General features: G+C 38.9%; 1 protein-coding gene across 1 annotated transcript in view; it reads right to left on the bottom strand.

Moving 5' to 3' along the window:
- Positions 1 to 387: 387 nt before the first annotated feature.
- LOC142100693 (ubiquitin carboxyl-terminal hydrolase 12-like) overlaps positions 388 to 24,044 on the bottom strand; it is a 52,441-nt gene continuing 28,784 nt past the window's right edge. The window contains exons 3-9 of the mRNA XM_075184421.1: positions 19,974 to 20,187; positions 17,642 to 17,868; positions 15,875 to 15,951; positions 11,833 to 11,916; positions 9,727 to 9,924; positions 2,647 to 2,725; positions 388 to 1,517 (exon numbers count right to left, since the gene is read on the bottom strand). Of these exons, the coding sequence (XP_075040522.1) occupies positions 1,416 to 1,517; positions 2,647 to 2,725; positions 9,727 to 9,924; positions 11,833 to 11,916; positions 15,875 to 15,951; positions 17,642 to 17,868; positions 19,974 to 20,187 (981 nt within the window). The 3' untranslated portion in view covers positions 388 to 1,415. The remainder of the gene's footprint in view (positions 1,518 to 2,646; positions 2,726 to 9,726; positions 9,925 to 11,832; positions 11,917 to 15,874; positions 15,952 to 17,641; positions 17,869 to 19,973; positions 20,188 to 24,044) is intronic.

Raw genomic sequence — 24,044 nt, 5'->3', positions numbered from 1 at the left:
TCATTGTTAAGGTCAGTCATCATGTATTATGAGTCGGGAAAGTCAGTTTAGATTTTATGGTAGTCACTCTCAGTGTTACCAGTACCTACCACCGATCCATAGACATTCAACTGAAATGCAAAATTTACAAATATAGTGTAGAATGGTGAAGCAAAGGGGAAAATAGAAGAAGGTATCTCTGGACCATTGTAGCTCTGTGATGTGGCCAGGTCGGCCATGAAACATGTTTCTTGTGAAAGTTATCTTATCTCTAAATGTGTTCTCCTGGCACAAATGGGGTGGAAGGAGGTAGCACACAGGGGAGGCAACTGAATCTCATTCAAATCACTTGTTATAGGAGTAACAGGTATGTTATATAAGACCACAGATTAAACTCAAAATCAAGTATGGATAGATGGGGTAAATTGCTTTATTCATGGGTTTTGACACTTTAAACCTACTGAACTGTTCAGTCTGTCATTTGTAATTGAGGTTTATGGACAGCAGTTGCAAAGAGCCTACAGAGCAAGGATTAACAACCCTACCACTTATTCAGCCATCCACATTCTTGGCACCAAATCACAGGAGCACAAGTGACTTAAACATGGCAGGAAACTCACGTGCGCTAATGTAATTCGATCCTAGCAACACTCCTGATTAGGGTGCTTGCGGAATGGGGGTGGCAACCATCTTGAGCTTTGCACCCTTGTCCGTCTATGTCCATTACTGCAGCAATACTTGAAGAGGTCTTCAATCATAAAAAAGGTGCTAAAATTCAAAACATATATTGAAAGAAATATTAAATAACAAAAAAAACTAGTGATCCCATTATTTAGTGTGCAGAACAGCAGCCTCTTAACACTCACTACAAGGAGTGTTACAGCAAACAAATGGAAGGCAGGAATCACTGAAGATGGTGCAGAAACGGATGTGATTATAAGTAATATGAAACAATAACTTGGTTGTTATGAATCACATTTTTGTAACCTTAAAATACTTGAATGTGAATGAACTGAGCACCAAACCACAGCCGTTCTCTGTCTTACAAAGTGCTATCTTCTTTGCTTGGGTCCGAGTGACTCATTACACTCAGTAGTGGATGTCATCCTTCCCACGGACTCTTCAACAAAACAGCAACAAACCACTCTTCTCAGCCTATAAGGAGTTTGGAAGGTTTTGACCTGTCTGGGCGATGGAAAAAGCTTGGTAAAGAGAAAACAGATTGAAGTGGCTTATTGGAGAAGACCTGCTTTGTATACTGCGGTGTCCAGAGGAGTTAAATGTGAAAAAGTCCTTCCAGGAACTGAATACAGATATCCACGGCAGCAGTTATGTGAATCTTTTATGTCCACGTTATAGGACGTTTATGCCTCATTCACTGTCCAACAGTTTGCCCTTGTTCAGCACTAAGCATTTTTTTGGCCCCAGAATGGGGTTTAGTCTCTGGATTGGTAGAACAGGATATATCCTGACTCGGAATTTTTGGAAATGTCCGATGTTAAACCGTAGAACTCTTCAATGGCTTGGGCATCAATTTTCTGTGGTCAAAAGGAGAGAAGAGTAAACAAAGATATCTCTCTAGACAACGAAAAGCCTTTTCTACCAATAATGTTTTTCTACAATAACTCAAAAATGAAAAACAGCAAAGGAGAAATATTTGTTGATTACCACTAAAACCTATGTCTCCTAAACATACAGCATGTAAATAAACGGACTCCATTTTTGTAAATTGATATGAGCCAACCTCCAGAAAATGTCATAAAATCCATACTGTACCCAGTACGCCATTTTTGCAGAAGTCTATTCTCCTAAATAGGAGCAACGTATCTGCATAGTAGCTGGGACTCAAATATTTTTTTAATCAGCTTTATTGCCTTATGTTTAGTTTAATCTAACAACGTTCTTCATTTGAACTGCATAACAGCAGTTATAAGTAACATAAAGTATAACATAAGTATAGTTACCCTCTTTATAAACACCCTCTTTATATAGCACCACCCTCACTTACCACCATAACAGTACATTAAATTGTATTATATTCTATGTCACCCTTGCTATGATGCCAGTTTGGCTTAAATTGGTAGTATAAAGAGGAGCACTGTAATTCGGATGTCTAACCAAAACTCCAAGTCACTATATACTAATGATGCAATTGTATACAAAATATAAAAAGATAAAAATACATAGTATGAGAACAAAATTATAATTTTTTTTTTTTTTTTTTAAACGAACATATTTGAGTCAACACATTGCGGCCCTGGACTACATTATTTCAAATTAAGTAAGAATGAAGGACACCTATCAGAACATATTAGGAAGTAGGTTGCAATGCTTTTTACTGAACAAGTGTTAAATCTATGCAACGCATTCTACTATATTGTCAACAATTTGCTTCGTATCCTAGAGGCCATCATTATTCTGGTTCCAGGGTTACAATCTAACTAAAAAGGCAAATGAAACCAAAGCTGAACACGTGAAGCCTGGCAATATAGTCAATATGTAATTAGCGAGAACAGCATGCATTGGTTAAGATATACAGGTTTGAATTTACAGAATGCTTACATTGTATACTAGAACACAGAACTAGATGTTTCACAGGCTGAGGTTATTTGGCAAATATACAAAATCTGACATGACAAAAGAAAAACAAAAAACTAACAAACCAACCTCTACAATGTCATCATCAAACAGCAGCCAGAATCCATGACTCTTTACGATGGTGATGTAGTGTCCCCGGTTTGGGCCGCTGCCTCAGTAAAAAGAGGAAATCGTTGTTATTCAGTTGATTTTGGTGGTGGCCATTATAACAAAATAAACACAACTCTGGTTTTAACATTCAACTTTTATGTCTTTTGTGACCACATAAATAAAAAAGGTTAAAATATATAATATATCTACTTTTTATGCAGTGTTGCATTCTAGAGTACTTTACAACTGGGAACACAGTAATAAAACAAGACTGAGTATTAACAGACGGACAAAGAGGGACTTGCTTGCAGATCTACAAATCTATAGGAATATAGAAGTTTGATACATAAGATTATGTTCCACAGTGCATAATGATGCAGTCAGACTACAATGGCAAAAAGTGCTTCGTGGGGCAATATGACCCAGTTACACAACAATTTTAGTTTGGGGCTTAGAGGGTTGTTTGATATGCTTGCCTGAAGGTGCATCTTATTGTACGAGAGGGAATTCCACAGTGCAGCCTTAAAAGAGTCCAGTAATTGGGAATAGTAGTCAGTAATGAGCGTGGAAGAGAGGTGCAGATTTTGCAGAATGGAGGGGTTAAATTGGGAGACATTTAGCGACAAAGATGTATGTTGATGCAGTTTTGTTCATGGCCTTGTTAGTATAAGTGTTATACAGATTCAGTAAAAGACAGGCAACCAATGTAGCGACTGACAGAGGAGCAGTAGTAGAAGAATGTTTTACAGGGAAACCTAGTATAGTCAATGCATTCAAAATAGATTATATAGGTGAAAGTCTAGTTAGGGTAAGACCAGTAAGAAGGCAATTACAATAACCAGTGTCTTGTGTACCAATATACATATTTTGAAAATGTTTCTTCGATGTATGTAATAGAACTGTTCTTTGTTCCCCACATCCAATCTTATGCTTATTACCTATGTGTCATTTTTGACTCAGAATTTGGATGAGGAATGAAAACCTAATGAAATAGTTTGTGAGGAAAGAAAGCGTTTAAGTCTCAAGAACCTTGGAGGGGCATGGGAGCTGAAACATGAGATGGTAACCTGAGAGTTTGGCTCAGAAATTGTTTCTTTTCTTTTCAAAATATACTTGAATAATGAAGGAAAGATAGGAGTGAAGAGAGAGGTATTACAGATTTTAGTCAAGGCTGGGATGAGCACAAGACAAAGCCATAGACTGATTTGTGAGAGTATAGGGTTAAGAGAACATTACATGTACCTACATGTAATGACATTTACATAATAAGTGTTGTCCTTGGTATAATCAATATATGCCTGACAATAGACCTCCTTACTAGACAAGAAAAAGTTTTTGTCCCTTAAAAGATTGCGGCTGTTCACATGGGAACATAAACTACCTATGTCTTGAAATGGGATCAGGCCAAACCCCTGTATTTATAGATGCTGCATTGCTAGAGTCAATGTTAGAAAATATGTAGCTATAACATACTCATGGTTTGAAATAAATGGTTTTTGTAACCCATTGTTCCTTGTTTTACCAAGGTCATCTAAAATAATAGCGTAACCGCTTTGCTACAGTTCTCTTTTGACCTTACCATACAACAGTGCCATGCATAAAATAGAAAAATTGCTCTTAAGCATTAACAGTAACACAAAGCTGAAAACTAAGAAAACCATTTGTTTTGTATATGAAAAATAGTAGTATGTTTTGTTTAATATGATGTTTGTATTCTTCCAGCTGTTTCCTCTTTAAATAAAGACTTTAATATCCTCATCGACAACTGTTCTGACCCCGCCACCATCAAACTTCTCGCTCTTTCCTCCTCTCTTGGCCTTACTCAGTGGACCTCCTCCCCCACACACTGTCTTGGTCACTCCCTCGACCTTGTCTTCTCTCACCTCTGTGATCTCTCTAACTTCTCCAACTCTCCCTTCCCACTCTCTGACCACCATCTCCTCTCCTTCACTCTCTCCTCCTTCCCTTCTCCCACCCCGCCTAAGGCCACCCTCACTAGGCGCAACCTGGACGCTATCGACCCTACCTCTTTCTCCTCCTCCATTGAAACTCTCCTATCACCCCTTCCCTCTCTAGCCTGTCCTGACCAGGCGTCCTCTCTCTATAACCTCTCCCTCACTACTGCCCTTGACGCGGTCGCCCCGGCCTCCTCTATCCGCCGACGCCGCCTTATCCCCCAACCATGGCACTCCAAACTCACCCGCTTCCTCCAAAAGTGCTCTCGCACTGCCGAACGCCTCTGGAGAAAATCTCGTTCCCTGGCTGACTTCCTTCACTTCAAATTCATCCTCTCCTCTTTCTGCTCTGCCCTCTCCCTCGCTAAACAAACCTTCTTTAAGTCCCTCATTTCTTCTCAGTCCTCCCATCCCCGCCGCCTCTTTGCCACCTTTAACTCCCTACTCTCTCCCCCCCCCCTCTGTCCCGCCCTCCCTCTCCGCTTCTGACTTCGCCACCTTTTTCTCGTCCAAAACTGAGGCCATCAGACTGAACACCTCCTCCTCCCCTTCCCCCGCCACCCTCATTGCTTCACCTCCCCGCAACAACCAACTCTGGTGCTCCTTTTGCCCCACTACAGGTGAAGAAGTCCGCTCCCTTATTCTCTCCTCCCCACCCCTCTACCTGTCCTCTCGACCCCATCCCATCTCACCCCCTTCGCTCTCTCTCTCCCACAGCCTGTTCTTACCTCGCTCACCTCTTCAACTTATCACTCTCCTCTGGTATAGTCCCCTCCTCTTTTAAACACGCCCTTATCTCCCCTATCCTCAAAAAATCCAATCTCGACCCCACCTCTCTTGCTAACTATCGCCCTGTCTCACTACTCCCCTTCGCCTCCAAACTTCTCGAGCGGATTGTCTGCAGCCGCCTCGCCAAACATCTCTCTGACTATTCCCTCCTTGACCCTCTACAATCCGGCTACCGTCCCCTCCACTCCACCGAAACTGCCCTGGCCAAGGTTAGTAATGATCTCACAATGGCCAAGTCCAAGGGTCACTTCTCTATACTTATTCTCCTCGACCTCTCCGCAGCCTTTGACACAGTGGACCACCCCCTCCTGCTGCAAACCCTTCTCTCTCTTGGCCTCTCTGGATCTGTCCTTGCCTGGTTCACCTCATACCTTGCTAACCGCTCCTTCTCTGTATCAACATCTGGCTCCTCCTCCTCCCCCCACCCTCTCCCTGTTGGAGTCCCGCAGGGCTCTGTTCTCGGTCCTTTACTCTTCTCGCTCTATACTTCCTCACTTGGCGCTCTCATCTCCTCCTTTGGTCTTCAGTATCACCTCTATGCTGACGACATCCAACCCTACATCTCTTCATCTGATCTTTCCCCCACCCTCCTCGCTCAGGTATCTGACTGCCTCTCCGCCATCTCCTCCTGGATGTCGGAGCGCTTTCTCAAAATCAACATTTCCAAAACTGAACTCATTGTCTTTCCTCCTCCCAACCACCCATCCCCCCATGACCTCTCCATTGTCGTTAACAGCACTACCATCTCCTCCGTCACCCAACTCCGCTGCTTGGGTGTCACCCTCGACTCCTCTCTCTCTTTTGCCCCCCACATTCATTCCCTTGCCCAAGCCTGTCGCTTCCAACTACGCAACATCGCCCGCATCCGTCCCTTTCTCTCTCAGGAGGCCACCAAAACCATCATACACGCACTCATCATCTCCCGCCTGGATTACTGCAACCTCCTCCTCACCGGCCTCCCCCACTCTCGTCTCTCCCCCCTCCGCTCTATTCTCAACGCGGCCGCAAGACTCATCTACCTCTCACGCCACTCGTCCTCTGCCTCCCCTCTCTGCCTTGCCCTTCACTGGCTTTCCTTCCCCTACAGAATTCTTTTCAAACTCCTCACCACCACTTACAAGGCTCTCTCCCACTCTACTGCCCCTTATATCTCTAACCTCCTCTCCATTCACACTCCCGCCCGCTCCCTGCGCTCGGCCAATGACAGTCGCCTCTCCTCAACTCTGATCACCACTTCCCATTCCAGAATCCAGGACTTTTCCCGTGCAGCCCCCCTTCACTGGAATGACCTCCCTTGCTCCATCCGCCTCTCTCCTACTCTGTGCTCCTTCAAACGTGCACTCAAAACTCACCTCTTTCTCAAAGCCTACCAACCATCCACTTAACCCCCATCTCCTCCGCTCATTCTCCCCTCTCTCCCATTCCCTCAACTGGCTCCTCTTGTGCCTGGTCTGTTTTACCCTCCCTTAGGATGTAAGCTCGTATGAGCAGGGCCCTCTTCCCTCCTGTCTCCTTACCCGTTCTTCTGCTCCGTGTCTATTGCATCTGCCTGCCTGGAGTTTCTGAAGTACTGGTACTTTTTGTTTATTGTTCTGTACTGTTATACCCTGTATAGTCTACTGTTTGTACTATGTGCGGCGCTGCGGAAACCTTGTGGCGCCTAACAAAGATAATAATAATAATAATAATAATAATAATAATAATTGTTTAAAAGATTGCGGCTATTACGAAAAAGGCACTGATTTTTTTTAATACACTTTTCTCTTTATTTGTTTTTAAATAGTTTTTTTTAAAATAAAAGGCTAACTGACAATAATGTGTTATTACATGTTGTCTCAAATGAACGTATATCAGATTAACACGAATAATAATTTATAGATACAATGTGAATCATATTTAATATCCCTGGACTCGAGTGCCTTTTTTTCAGTTCCAACTCTGGTCTTTTAGGTTTATAGTTATTATATGTTGGAAGAGCACCTCTGCATTCATATTACTTATAAATTTTATTTGAAAAAATTTAAGACGGAGGTCAGTCCTATTCCTTGTGTGATTACACATCCCTTCCCTTAAAACAGATAAGGTACTGCCAGACCGGTAGAGGACAATGTAGAACCTGGGTAGAGAAGTTGTTGCATAGAAGTGGACAATTGTTGAATTTTTCCTTCATTTACATCAATTTTTTTCATATTTGGTGATTAGATTACGTCTAGTACACATAAGTCTTTTGTGGCTTAGATTTTCATTCACAAGGCATATCCATTCATTCAATGTGGGAGCTTCCTGGGCCATCCATTTCCTGTCAATTACTACTTTACCTAACATAAATAATGTGGTAATAAGTAGTTTAATGAGTTTTGCATCTTTCTTCTAAGTCTAATCCTAGACCCTGTTTGTTTGGACTAAAGGATGAAATCCCCTCTTCAAGCTGCATTACACAGTCCATAACCTTACCCCAGAAGCGATACACTTCCAGACATTCCCAAAACATATGTCAGAAATCTCCTCTCAGACTTCCGCACTTAGGACAAAGTTTTTCTTGATCACCACTAAATTTAGATAACCGCAGAGGGGCAAGATAAGCTCTATGTAAGAGAAAAACTTGTATCTGACAAAATCTATTAAATGTAGTGACTCTATATGGACTTTCAAGTATAATAGCCCAGTCCTCATCACTAATCTCCCCCAAATCAGTTTCCCAAGCGAATCCGAATTTTGTTGAAAATTAATAGAATTGAGATTCCTGTGTGTATGAAGAAATTTGGTAGAGTTTAAGAGCTGAAAGCTTAAAGTGGTGGAGGGGAGCTTACAAAATGATAGTCTGAAAGCTGAAAAGGTTAAATAAATTAAAAAAAAAAAAATCGGAAACAAAAAAAAAAAAAAAAGTCTGGAGGACACAAGGCAGTGGCCACTACAACGATGATGGGGATTGTCAGAGGTTAAGATAGGAGGCAGCAAAGCAGATTAATGTTCAAGGAATTGTTGCTGTGGTCCAGGGGAAATGATAGATCACCGCAACATATTTGAATGAGTTGAAAATCCAGACAGTATGTACTTCAAAAAATGGGAACGTGAGTGATGGAAAGAGCTGGTAGAAGTGTGAATGTGCAGTGTGGGGAAAGGAGGTGTTCGAACCCAACTTCCTCCCATAATTATAGTGGTTATCTAAAGTAAACAAAGAATGTGTGTCTCATTGCCAAATATGATGGCTGCAAATGCTGATGAAGCAGTAATACAGTCAGGTGCTATTGTCTCATAGGGGCTCAATAAGCTCTTCAGAACGAAGGTTTAAGGTTTAAGAGCACAATCTCAATGACTGTACGAATCCCTGTTAAAAGACGCCAACACTTTATTCTAGCCAGCGGGAGGAGAAGTTTGTGTAACCTTCAAAAACATTACTTTTAGAAAATAACAGCCAGGAAGGAGTTCTCGAACAAAAAGACAAAGGTAGCCAAAAGTATAATGTTTAAAGTTAGGGTTTACAAATTTTGAAATATGTGATTGAGCTCAAGCCTTCTAATATCTGCAATACTTTACAGTAAGGTGTGCATTATTTCTTATAATACATACTTTTTCCTAATGAAGACTGCAGGAATTACATCAGTAATCTCCGTCTATACAGATATCAATTACAGGGGTTTACAAACACATTATTACTTATGTATTATAAAATTATAAATTTACAGTAGACCTGGAAGCTACTCCTATTTCTGATAGGTGAGAATAAGACAAACAGGAGTCTTGTAAGAAAATGTCTAATAAGACAGGACTAGTTTCAAAATGTGCAAACAGAGTGAGAAAGCTACCTGGATGCGTAAACAGCATTACAAAGCATTAAAATAGTCGGACACATTTTCAAAAAAGCTGACAAAAGAAAAAATGTGGCCTTGGCTATGGCAACCAATCAGTTTGCAACGGTTATTTTCTAGTGCAGTGAGAAAATGATAGCAACCTTGGATAAGTTACAATGATTAATAGCCATTTTTATTTAATGAATATCCTTATTTAGCACAGACGTTCCTCCAGGGATTTGAACATAAAAAAATTCTTAAAACTAATAGTCATTGCTACTCAACACATGGAAAGTAAAGTAACAAATTAGAGTCACTCTGAAATGAAAAGGTATTACCAATTAAGATATCAGCAGCAAAAAAGCACTATTTGAGAATTATATATTATTAGAGATATGCTACTAAGCCCACATGCGTTTTAACGATCACCAAGATGGCTTCTGATCATCAACACAAAGGGTTAAAGAAAAAAAACAACAAAAAACAACTTAATTCTTCTCTTTGATCATCAGAGATTTACAAACCTGCCACAGTGGACCACCACCGCTACAAGGTCATACATTCGGTCAGGGTTCGTGGCATCCCCGGAAGTGTTGAAGAGCCGCAGCTCAAGTGGAAACACCACACGGTAGGAGAGTTTGGTATATCGGTGCAGCTGGTCCATGTATTTAAATCTTTTCAAGTGCAGGGCTAATATCATAGGCAACTTCTTCACTCTCATCCTGCCAAGAGATTAGAAACATAATCAGTGAACACTTCATGGTTTTACTAAATAATAATATACACATACAAATCTCATTTTCTATCAATGAGATAAAAAATATGAAGAGGGATGCTGGGAAATACTTGTTCAGTGCAAACATTATCAGAAGTGTAGAACTGTAATACATTCCTTGCTATGAAAGATAACGGAAAGTGGGGTACAAAGGATTAAACAAAAGGGAAAGACGGCAAAGACATTTGGTTAAGTGGAAGGACAAAATGTGAAATATGAAGGGACATTAAAAGAAAAGATTAGTTATCCATGGCAGAATGGGGTATACCGAGTCAGTCAGTAAACACAGGTCTAAGGGCCCACCAGAGAGATGAAAATAATATATTACACAGATAATACTCTATAACAATAATTTATTAGCAAGATATTTGGCTAAAGGTTTCCATACATCAAAGTGAAATGAAGTCACTTTTGTCATGTTATTGATCAGACATGTTACAAGGACATGCATAAATTATAATATATGTTTAAGGTCCAGCAAGAACATGAGACTCAGAAAAAAAAAAGAAAATAAAACCAAAAGCATGATAGTCACCACACCAAGCCATTAGCAGAACGTTGGGTTTATAATTAAACAGGTAAAGCTCTCTACAAGCTGGTACAATTTTATGTCCTAGCTACTGCTTTGCCTGGCTAGATTTCTTATTATACCAAACATACACTAGCAAAATTGTCTTTCAGCATTAACATTAGATATTCAAAGAAATCATGTCCTGTTCAAAAGTACTTATTCAATAATGTAACATCAGGCGCCCATGTAGCTGCAAAGAATTCTGGAGATTAACATTTAGCACAGTACATGTCGTTCCATCTATTCACATTAACAAGATCATTGGTGTACAGAGAACTTCAGAGTAATGTGCTCTATAGTCTAATGTAGCTGTTGCAGTGCATTAGTTGTTGATTGACAGATCACCCACTCCAAGTGGAAGTTAGGGATCCTACAGCTCTCTCCAGCAAGCACACCCTAAACTAATCTTCATTACGATTGATAGCACCTTATTAATAATCAATTCTTTGAGGGTTTCTAAGAACTATTGGGGATCAAAAAGATTAAAATATAATGAAATCCTTAATAAAATTAGAAATGTAATTGCAGTGGTTATATTATAACCTCAATTTATAACTACCGTATGTAGTTGCTGGGTTCTCGAATAGACTACTGCTCATTGCAAGCTACGATCCGAGCAGCAACCAACAAGATCGGTATTCAATTTGGCGACACACGTAGGTGGTCGAGCACATGGGTAATGATCTTATTGGTTTTGATCAGTTTATCCAGCCATTATTGTTCTGTTTTGGGGGTTATACGGTGCCATATCAGGACATCTGCCTGATATTGCTGTTCATACCATAGTGTCTGTGGCACCAGGATTACACTTCTTATAAATAGGAATTTACTACATTTCATAATTGTGGTACCTTTTCCACCCCCACAGTCTACAAGCAAGCAATTGTTTAATGAAGTACATCCAACAGTAATTCACAAACATGTAACAAGAACATGCTCAGGCTTCCATGCACAGCTACACTCTGGATAACACTGCATTCAATGCAGAGCGCTTGAGCTGTACCCAGGGACAACACAAATCAACATCTATTTAGATATAGAGACTTTGCTAAAAATCACAGAAATAAACAATTTATAAAACAAACAAAATGCAATTAGTAAAAGTAAATACATTAAAGCCAGCTGAAGGTGAAAAACTCCTTGAATATAAGGAGCAATAGTTTGCATGATCATCTACCAACCAGCAGAATAAATCCTCAATAGAGGTGTACTGTATAAATACCATGACAAGGATATAGATGTGGCTACTTGTCCAGTGAGTGGCGAGTAAGAGAGTAGACTCACCTTTTCTGTCCTTCCTGTTTGCTTCGACACTGCTCACAGTAATATTTGTATTCACTGCATAGTGTTTCTGTGTTACTGAACCCCCTGCAGGAACACAACAAAGAAGTGTATGACTAACACACAATGTCACAATAGGAGGTCGACTTCCATAAAAGTGGAGGAATCTGAAAATGTTCTTAAAAATGTCTGGTGACCGAACGACTATACAATTCTTCAACGTATTATATGAAAAAAAGTCATTACTGTGAATACATCCTTTTTAAGTGGTCTTTTTAAGTCCATAAAAAAAATTATTATTTTTCTGCGCTTTAAAGAGTTGGCCTCTGTTCTCTTCAGACAGGGTCATTTGCTGTGTTTTTAATGTTTGTCAGAAAAATATTGATAAAATGACTACATGAGGTGTATAAGAGTGACGTTTTATTTCAATAACCCATTATACAATATGGAGTACAAAGGAGGACAAATCTTAAAAATACAAGTGAAGTAAAAAATTTCCACTTTTATAAAAAGTCTCCCATAGAAGGCAAAAAAACATAAAAATAAATCACTTTAAAAATAGAATTTACTCAATCCCTTCCAAATAATAGTACTTTTGTGGGGGTTCATCCACTGGGGCCAGACCAATGGCTGTATTTAGCAGGGTCCTGGCACGTATGCCATTCACCTTCTGCACTGCTCGACTCTCTCCATAAGAGGGTAGATCAGACACATCTAAGCCAGAGAACCCCACAGAAGTGCTGTTAAATGAGAAATTAAGGAATTTAGTAACATTTTTAAAATGGGAACCACAACAACACTTTTACCCCCAAAGTGATGTGCATAAAAACAAAAACAAGACAAAAATTTGTATTTTACTTAAAACAGAAGGGAAATTGTGCTACAATACAATGTATTTTTCTATAAATGTTTAGCAGGACATATGGGAATAGATTATTTTGACAGGACAGCTCTACTCTATTCTATATGGCAGTATTTATGGATATACGCAGAAATTAGGGATGTTCACTTAGCCCCATGATTTGATTTTGGCTCTGTATTAACTTTGTGTTTTAGTTTTGCCAAAATCGTCCTCACGTGTTTTGGTTTTGGATCTGAAAAGATGACGTCGTCGTCGTCATCATCTTCATTTTCCTCACCCTCAACAGTGTGTACATCATCCTCACACAATATTAATTCATCCCCGCTGGAATCCACCATTTTAGAATTTTCTGTACTTTGATGTAATTGCCGGTAAAGGCCTTCCTCGTGGAATTTGTATTTCATTTTGATAATCATCTTTCCCATTTTTTTTAATTTTTTTTTAGGAAGCCGCCTCCTACGTCGATAGCTAACAATGTTCCTGGCTGTGCTGAAAACTCTTTGGGGCATATTCAATTAGCTTTTGGATTCGCGGTAACGCGCGTTGCCGCGAAAAGTGCGCGTTCTTGCGGGTATTACGGTACCGCATTAACGCGGATTTTCGTTCGCAACCCTATGGGCTGCGAACGAAAATCCACGTTATTGCGGTACCGTGTATTACGTTTCACGGCTGTTCCGGCGCGTTACCGCGAATCCAAAAGCTAATTGAATATGCCCCTTTGAGTACACACTGAATAGTCGGTAGCTTAGGTAGTGCAATGAGAGTTTGTACATGGGTCTCCAAATTGCCTTTTTTTCCTCCCAGTATGTAAAGGGACTGTGACGTGTCTATTTGTACGCAGTCATTAAAATAATCCTCTACCATTCTTTGGATGTTGATCGTACGATAAAGTGGAGTTACGGCAAAGGGGTTACGTATTTTGGACATTTCTTTTAAACCAGACGTCAAAATTTTGTGCCGACTCATCTGCATCACCATTGGGTCTTCTGGGAAGGTTACGTTTTTTCCTAGCAGCAGTTGCCTGAGAAACTGAAGGAGGAGACGTCGTCATGTCATGTTATCACTTGAGCTGTCAGCTTGTTCACCAGGAGCTCATTGCATGAATCTTTCCTTGCCACTGTGTGTGTAGAATGGCATGTTGGCAATTTTATGTTTTTGCTGCAGTAAACTTTCCCTTTATTAAAGGTGTTTTCTTCTTTACCAATGTAAAAGCTTGTTTTTTTGGATTTACGTTTCCTTGACTTAAACCCACTATGCCCATGAGCATAGGCTTTAGTAGATGATGTTGAAGGACTAGTATCATCAGGACTGGTGCCAACAGCTGGCTGGTGCTCCTGCTCTTCTGTAAACTGATCATGATCCATACCGATGAACACAAAATGTTACATTTTTTCCGCAAATGACAAATGAGTACACAACTGAGTAGAGTACACACCGCCAGGGAGTGATTTTTGTGAACAACACAGTCAGATACATACACACACATAATATATATATATATATATATATATATATATATATATATATATATATATATATACATACATACACACACACACACACACACATCAGCATGGAGTAGAAGGGAGGAATTTGAGTGTGAGAAACTCTACAATTCGGCTGGAGGAGAAAAGTTGTTGCTGGGAGCTTTCTGCAAATGGAAGGAGGGGGCGGCAGCCAACTGTCATGCAGTAGATACATCAAATATAACGCCCACAGTAAAAGGTGAGCTAGAGCAAAACGCAAAAGACAAATTGATAAGAATAAATAGGAGCCAATTAGAAAAACTAATACATTAGTAATATAATTGTACAGACAAGCAAATGAATGGTCACTGTAATAGAAACAAAACACAATAGGGAGTATCATCTTTCACTGAGGCTTTATCATGATTGAAGAAATAACATCAACAAAGGAAGCAATAGACAGCACATAAACTGCATAACTAGTCCCCATCCTTTTTATTAAAGGAACAAATATTAAAACACATGATTAAAATCACCACTGTGCATTATGGCTGCCACCACAAGAGAAACAATAATGAACACAAAAAACAAGCAACCCCCATAAGTACTACTTGTGGGTTACCGGAAGTAGTGGGAACATCATACCTGGGTATGACTGCACCAAGAAAATGTCAGGGAGGAGGTGGGGGTTAAAAATGAAAATAAAAACACTACACATACATTGACTGTCTTAAACCAGTCTCTCTAAATCACAATGACGAACAACTAATTATGGCATGGCTGTCCCTTACGTATCAACTGCCATATTTAATATCTTAAAGGCACAATTATAAATACTGAGAGAATATTCAAAGAGACAGTGAAGTAACATATTGGGCAGTGTGGTAGCTCAGTGGTAAGCGTGTGTGTGTGTTAGGGAGTTTGAATATAAGCTCCAATGGGGCAGGGACCGATGTGAATGTCTCCATATTTTCTGTGCAGTGCTGTGTAATATGAATGACACATAAATAAACAACAACAACAATCCACGTAATACTTGGCCTAAAGTTCATCCCAATGTACGAGAAGTTTGTGGCGCTGTGTGGGCATTGTGCCATCACACATAGAATGGAGGCAGGACAACTGCACAGAAATGAAATTGTTGCATCGTTTCCATGCTAGAGCAGAGCATTGGACAGTGTGTACACTGCTTGATCAGCAATCATCATCACCATTTATTTATATAGCACCATCAATTCCGCAATGCTGTACAGAGGATATTTTTGACATTTTCATTGTAGACTCTAGTGGATATGAAACACCAAAGTATAGATTAGATGACGCTGCAGACCCCAGGGTTTAAATATACTTTTTTTTTTTATTATTTTGTACCACTATTTATATGGAAAAGGAACCCATCCTTTACAGTTTTTATATTCCAGACAAAGAGGGTGGATACCCTCAAAACCCAGAGGCACCATTATTGACAATGCTTGCTTCCAAACAACCCAAAATAAACCTGACAAGACACACTGGTAACCTATATTGGATGTGGAGCTTCAGGCATGACTGACAGTCTAGAAAATCATCAGATTATAATTACACATGTTTATTGTTTTACAAAGTAAGTTGGTATACAGAGAACAGGGACTTTCATTAAAAAAAGAATCCAATTTAAAACAGCTCAAGTAAATTCTGTGAACAATTAAGAAATTGAGCAGCCTGGCTTGTGACTCACCTTAAGCAGTGTGTAATGGAAGTATTTTGTTCCACGTCTACCGAGAGATCCAAGAAATCTTCATCTTTGCTACTAACCTTGAGAATAAAACACAGTGTTACCATGAATAAAACAAGGAAAAAACAATGTACTCTTAATATAGAATAAATGGAAACAATTATGCTCTTCACAAATAGGGTTATTTCTCACTTTGCCATTTTAAAAATGTTCAGTAAAACTTAAGTTATGCAGAGAATCATAAGAGTAGCCTTGTTTTTTGTGTTCCGTCAAAGTAAAATAAAATATTCATAAATTACAATACAACAGCATCACCAAAAAGGTACAAAAATATTGGTATAGATTTCCTTGGAAGTAGCAAACCACTATTATGCACAAACCACCTTTTATATGCGATAGTAACAATGAGCTTAAAATGCAGCATATAGAATGTTTTCAGTACAATGCCCCTATATATAAAACAGTAACAGACTGTTAGTAAGGGGTTTATTGGGGTTCTATGAATGTTCTGTACAACACAGGTCATTCTGCCAAGATTTTAGCATGGGTAGCGACACCCTTATTATGTGCTTGTCCAAAGCAGCATGAAATGTGTGCCCCAAATGATCTTAATCAAATACCTGCGTGGCTTCATCAAGAAGATAGTTTTCAACAAACCACCTATCAGACATGACAACATTCTTAAATCAATGCTGAAAATTGAATTTCTAATAGCGCTACTAGTCCCAAATGAAGCTTACATACACTCTAATAAACCATACACCAGTTCCTAAATCTTAGTAAGAGGTATTTTCAGCACTTATATATTTTAAATGGTTTAAATATTTAAATAACCATAACACTCACAATGTGTAACACTGTAAACAAAATTAAAAACTACTTGTATTGTGCAATCTTGATATATCTGTTCTTTAGGACTCTCGATCTAGTATAGTTTTAAAGAGAAGACCGAAAAGGAGATTTAGAAAGCTCATGTTCATAATACACAAAACAAACCCATAATTAAACCCTTAAAAATGTCAAAATCGCAGTTTCACCTTAAATATTAAAAGATGGGGTCTAAGTGCTACCATCTGTAGTTTGTGAAATAATGAGAGGGAAAAGCCAGTGAGAGCAACAGAGATACAGAGCCCATAGCCAGGAAACTGTAACAAGGAAAGAAATATAGGCCAAGGAAAAATAGAATGCAACAGCACAGCAGAGTTCTGGAGGATAAGACTATTTTCCCGCTACAATGAATGAAATACTCTAAAGTAAGGGACACTCGCTTCCATAGAATCTCAGCTCACATCCCAGACTGGGGCTCCATGGAGGAACAGAGGTAACTGTTATCCTCCTAGGAGAAGAAGATTCCACAGTGGAAATTGCTGCACTATATGTCAGCTCCTGTGACACAGGACTCCATTACCACAAAGCCCTTAAATATCCTTCATACCCTATTGCACTGTATTATAATGTAAACACCACATCCCATATCTCCCACCTGTTTTGGCAATGCTATAGTCATTTAGTCCTGCTCAGTACAGCCTTTTATACTATGGAACCAAAAAGAGAGAAACTGTGTAGCAAAGTACTTTGACAATCCACTCCTTTCCAGTTTGAGATTGTAAAATGTGCCACTTAGCATAGTCTATATTTGTGGATCCAAATAGATAACGGTCTGACAACAGCTGTTACAGAAATAGGTCCTAATAGATTACAATTTATGTATTAGAAACCTGATAACATGAACATTTAAAACTAGTTCTTCATGCAGTCTGTGCAACTCACAGTCTCACAGTTAAGACATCTGGTTTCATTGGTTAGGGTTCCCTGGAAGATCTCGTGAACCCAGGTGAGGTCAGGCTTATCTGGTTCCGGGAGTTCTAAGCTCCCATTCTGCAGCTTGCCATTCTGGTTCTCCTGCTTCTTCTCTTCCTGCAGCAGGTCGGCAATAGTGTTGAGAAGGTAGTTTAGGAACTCATGGGCATCTTGTTGCATGTAGTTATCAAACAGTTCTGCACGAGTCAATGAAACAAAACCAACGATTTACAGTCCAATTCTACGTAATGAATTGATTAAAATTCACAGTGATATTTATTCACATCCTGTGTCAGGAATGACACCTCCTGGTTATGTCAGCTATAGCTAAATTATAGTGCCCTTGGTCACCAAACCCTACCCTTTTATATTTGTTTTTAGAAATAATTTTCCTTCATCTTCAAGATGTATACATTATAAAAACCATAAGATACTTTTTTAATAGATCTTGGCAATTGACTAGTATGTAGAAAAGAGGAGATGTAGGAGAATAATGCTATTCTGTAAACTGTATACAAAGCTTCCAAAGAGCACCCAGTAATGAACATCCGGGGGTAAATTTATCAAGCTGCGAGTTTCCAGTGGGTTTGAAATGTGAAGATGTTGTCTATAGCGGCCAGATTCTAGTTATTTTGTAGAATGTACTAAATGACAGCTAGAATCTAATGGGTTGCTATAGGCAACATCCCCAGCTTTCAAACCTGCCAGAAACTTGCAGATTAATAAATTTATCCCCTGGTGTGAGTGCCAGCATGCCTCTTCTCTGGTTGTGTTCTAATTCCCCTAATTTCTGACATAGCGAATATATATCTATATAATAAATGGAGATCTCCCACATCCATCACAGAATAAATTAACTTTGTTTCTGGGAAGATTTAATTGAATTGTGCAGTAAATTTTAGGTTCACTAATACATGTTGGATTTATGGTTATATAGTGTTCCTGCTCTCCTCTCCCAACCATTCTGAGATCTTTTATTTTACACTGCAATAGGTTTTCTATTTACTCCCTGCAAATACCATTAATGACCATTTTCCATCTTACTCTTTCAGCTCCTCTTTTCCACATGGTTAATTACACAGATTTAAGATCCAATACAGGTACAAATAGTATTATTTCCTAACAGAATTACATACATTTCTCCACAAGAGGGTGGTGGTGGTTTATGAAATGTAGGAATCCACACAATTTAATATCATATATTCAGTGGTCGAAGTGGAGGCATGGACAATGTAAGTGAATAGAAGCAGAAGTAAATGTGGCGGTATGACATATCAGTCCACTTCCACCACTGCATACATTTATAAGATTTTTTTCAAATGTATAGCAAGGGAGCAAACACTAGGATTCATTTAAAGTGCACCTATCACCTGCACACAGTTGAGCTTGTATTTGTGAGAATACCACAATACCATTACATTGTAAGCTCTTACAAGCAGGGTCTTAACTACCTCCTACTTGTCTACCTTATATGCCCTTTGTCATGTAATATCACACTGCTAAACAAATATGCACTAAAACCTAGCAATTTATTCCTCAGTAGTGTCAATTGTTCCCAGCGAATGACATTATTGTGGATATTGCATCAGCTTACAAATAAAAGACAGGTGGCACTTTAATAAAGGACTACGGGTCGGTAGAAATGACAATATAAGGAAAAAACAGGGGTTAGCTACACAAATGAAGATTCTATTAGGTTGAAGGGCAGCAAATAAGATGGATTCAACTTTGGAAAAACGTTTGGAGGGCTACATTCAAGTTTCTCCTACAGGGCAGTCAATATGGAAAACCGCCTAGTCAGCTTTTCTTAACAAAACCATAAGAGGTGGAAATAAGTATGTACAGAAATGTATTTATCTATATCCTACTGGCTGTAAAGTGGATGATGGCATCCAGCTGGCACTCAGACCCAATAAACAAAAACATGCATGACTGAAGATACTCTGCCTTATTATAAGGCAGTCTGGGACCACTGGGAATAATGTTCAGGCTTTAAAATGGATTGTAAACAATTCTTTCTGCCCTATTAATGCTCCGGTGACCCCCTGTATCATGCCTGCATCACGTCAGTTTCTCAGGGCCAAAGTAATAGGAAACCTGGAAGGCAGATGCAGTGTGGTTTATTTTTGCCTTTTTAAAATTGATTTTATTAAATAAAGGGGTGTTTAATGTAGCCTACATTTATTTCTGAGATAATTACAGGTGAATAGCAGAAAACCAATTCTAAAATAAAAAATGTTGGCGATTACTGTGCATTCGATGTGAACCAAACCATTAGTATGGTTTGGCCTTTCTTGCATACCATTTTCTTTCCTCAATCTGGAGATGAATTTCTTGGGCGGTATAACCCCCACTTTCTTCTTTTGTGTGGCAATACTGTTAAACAGATCTGCCAGACATGTGAGCAAGCTTTCCTTCTTCCGTGGCTGGACCTTGTATGCCAATACTTTTTCCCGAAACGGGCGACAAAAATAAAGTGCTTGTAGAACAGAGTTGCAGTAGCAAGTGTTGCCAAACTGGAAGTAGAAAGACAGAAAAACAGTTAGAAATAATAAAGAGATCTAAAAAGAATCAGATTAAAAAGTGATGCCAAAAATCAACTGGAAAGTAAAATAAAAAGCAAACTTGATGGAGCAAAAGTAAAAAAAAAAAAAACACTCTTTAGAGGACTGTTGGAAGCTCCTTCACGAGTGGTCAGTTTTTTTTAACTTGTGATGAAGGACACAAACAGAATAGAAGTGGATGCTGCTGTGCAGTTATCACACGTACTGGACATATTTAGCAAGAAAGGGCATATAACCAAGCTATGAGAGTGATGCTTCTGTATGGACATTTTTGGATAAACAAATTGGATACATTTTGCACAACTTAATACAAGAAAATCAAAACAGTAATAGAAAAAAAAAAAAAAAATCAAAGTTTTCATAATATTTCTAGATTAAGCAGCTTTTTTTTTTTCTTTTAAATATATTGGGGGAGAATTCAGTTGGTTGTGTTACTGCCGAAAGTAAGGCGACCTGCACTCTATTACAGTTGATACGGTAATTTTAGCCCGTATTTCTGCTTACAGCTCCGAGTAAAAAAATATAATAAAAAAATAATAAAAATCTGCATTAAAAATAAGCGTACTAACGGTAATAGAGCGCAGGCCATGTTACTTTTGGCAATAAGTGCCCCCCCATAGAGACCAATGTGCTAACGCTTGAGCATTATAATGTGGCCACCGTGCTGTTCTATATAGTTATTGTGATTAAGAAATAACATTAACAACCTGGAATAAACCTGTGGATTCCAAACCCTTAAACGTATGTTATGTATTATCTTCATGTAATACATGTCTGTAATAAGGGCTTGAGGGAACTAAATCTGAACACTGTATTCCGATTAAATCATTAGAGAAGATGTTTAACATGGCAACAGTAATGTGCATGGACCGGAAAGAAGCCATTGAGGTTATTTTTAGGTCTCCTATTTATAGCGCAGTGAGAACACTCCACATTTTCAGTCCTTAGAATTAAATTCAGTTGTACATTTTATACAACAGGATAATCTCACAAACCAAGTCAGCAACAATGTCATGCAATTATAGGACTGTAATAAGAGAGGAGAAACAGCCAGTACCAGATGAACACAGTAAAAAGACAAGGGGGGGATTGTTATATAACACATGATATAATCAGCATAGGAAACAAGGAAAAGAAACATTACCACTTACAGATTACATCACCACCACCTGTTCTACGGATTTCATGGTTCTGATCTCTAAATGGGCTTAAAGTCAAAAGCTGGGGTAACATGCTAAGCGTTTGCTGGTGACGTTTTCTGACAATGCTGCTTCCAGTTCATACTATTTGTTTTTTGTAAGTTGTTCCAAAAAAAAATAAATAAATAAATATTACAATATAAAATAAAAAATATAAATAAAAACTACTATGTATGTGTATCTATAACTATCTTCATTTGAAATCGGGATCAGACAGCTAGTACTGTCCACACTCTCTACATCATTGTTGACATGTTCTATGAAGATGATCCTGGAGCAGCGCCAGGGAGTCTAGTGGGTTAATCATATTTGTTCAGAGTGCACACATTTGTTTAATTTATCATCTGAAATAGGTCATACCTAGCAAGAATAATATTATTATTGTTGTATTGTAAATTGCCGCACAGCTACACAGCGCCGCAGAGTGTGTGGAAAGCATCGCACGTATAAAACAGGGAAACATAGAAGGTGCAGACATGAAAATAAGAGTGCTTACAATCTAATGGAGAAAGGCAGTTACTACTAAATCTTTATGCAGACATTTAAAAAAGGTAAATATACAATAAATTATAGCAATTGCCTTTGCCTTTTTGGACATGGATGGTGGCAGCAGCACAAAGTACCCACAGAGCTGGCACCTATGGTTGTAATACATGTTCATTGTTAGATTTCCGATACAGCATACATTTAAGACCAGAGTCATTAAGGAGAGCAAAGCCAAAAAAGGGAGTAACTTTGCTCCTGGACAAAACCATGTTGCATTGGAGGGGGGAGGTAAATTTAAAATGCGGGGACAGATTTATAGTTGGGGTAGGGCATGTCCTAGTTCAACTTTATATTCCAGTGTAAAAATAAAAATGTATCAAGTATTTGTGTGCTAGATGAAAAAGCAGACAGTATTTAACTTATGTACAAAATAAACTAAATTTGCACTCCTTGCATTGTAACATGGTTTGTCCACAATCAAATGTACTCCCTTTTGCCTTACTTTCCTTAATGACTCAGGCCCTTAGTGTGCAGGTGCCAGTTCTGCTTTAATGTTCTGCTAGCCTGAGCAGGAATCAGCAGTACCTGGCTTTTAGTGATCTGACTGATATTCCATGCTCACACCACTTTCCAAATCCCTACACTGGCTTTTTGTGTTATCTAGAATTCAACTTAAATTACTACTGGAAGCAGAACCACTTATGACCAGACTCTTCCACCGACTTTAAATCTTTAACACTCTCTAAAAAAAAACCAATATTTTTATTTGAACTTGCCCTATTCCCACCTATACTACCCACAGTAAAGTGCTCTCACAACGGTCACAATTTCCACTCCGAATCATGCGCTCTAGCAATTAGAATATAAGCAGGGCCCTCCCACCTTTTGTTTTCACGTCCGCATTTATTTTGTATACCCATATTTTACCCACTCTCCGGTAACTCTAGTGACACACGGGCACTTTAAGTGTCAGCATGTTTTAATATTAGAAACCTGGGACTTACAAACACTATTTTCCATCATGCAGCGGCCAGTGTTATTGTAGTGGTCCTAGCATACTAGCTCCAGTATACCACAAGCCCAGCGTGTACACCACCTGCTATGTGAAGGTAAATACAGAGCGTAATTACCGGGTTTCAGAGGGCTGAGATCCACGAACACTCACAGCACGTGTGTGTCGCAAGCCTAAAAGGAAACTATGCCAGTAAAACTTTAGTATTCAGGCTTGATACCCTGACACTTAAAAGAACTGGTGAGTTTTTGAGGTAAGTTACTAGGTTTTCCCGAATCTGTTGAAACCAATAAATATTTAATCATTACCTCGAAAGTTAATACTGAAGCGTGATAACTGATTGAGCTGTTACTGTATTACAGAGCTCCTGCTAAAAAGACAACTTTATAAACAGCCCATAGTTACTCCCTCAAAGCCTCACTTTAAGCTGTGTATTTATTTGTTGTGCATCACCATTTATGCAAGTAGCAGAAAAGCTATCGCACACTTATGTCATTGCACAATACAGGAGACAGCTAGTTGTTTAGAATCATTCTTACTCTTGTCCAGTAAGTCTTTTTAAGTATATGGACGCTCTTTTTTTTTTAAAAAAGGGCAATTTTGCCCTTAACAGACTTAGCAAAACCCCGCTGATCTATGTACGATACACCGACTTCAAATGACTGGTTGAATACTACTCAGATCAGGAGTTGCCCAATATGTAAACCAATGTGTCTCTCCTTCAGCTCTGAGACTACTGGGGGCAGCAACATTAGAGAACTAGTAGATGTTTCACTAACGTACTAGTGAAGGGAAGTGGTGGGAAAACCTTAAGTCCTCTAGTTATAGAAAACACATGCATAGGTAATTAAATATATGTTTATGTAACTGAAAGAATTCTTGATAACACCCTGTTCTATGCTCCAAAAAGCACAACACAAGTGCCAAGTACTACAATGCTGCAAGTTCTGTAGTATCCACCCTCTCTGCATTTGGATTTCATTTACCATTAGCCTAAAACCAAATATGACACTATACAATAAAAGTCAACATATTTTTCATAATATAAGACATCCCTTTTGTGTAACAATTCATAAGTTCTGACAAATCTGTATTTAAAAAAAAAAACAAAT

This window comes from Mixophyes fleayi, chromosome 9, assembly GCF_038048845.1.
Source record: "Mixophyes fleayi isolate aMixFle1 chromosome 9, aMixFle1.hap1, whole genome shotgun sequence".
NCBI classification, from domain to species: domain Eukaryota; kingdom Metazoa; phylum Chordata; class Amphibia; order Anura; family Limnodynastidae; genus Mixophyes; species Mixophyes fleayi.
Note: the sequence above shows the minus strand (reverse complement) of the source record. Positions and strands in the feature narration are given on the sequence as shown.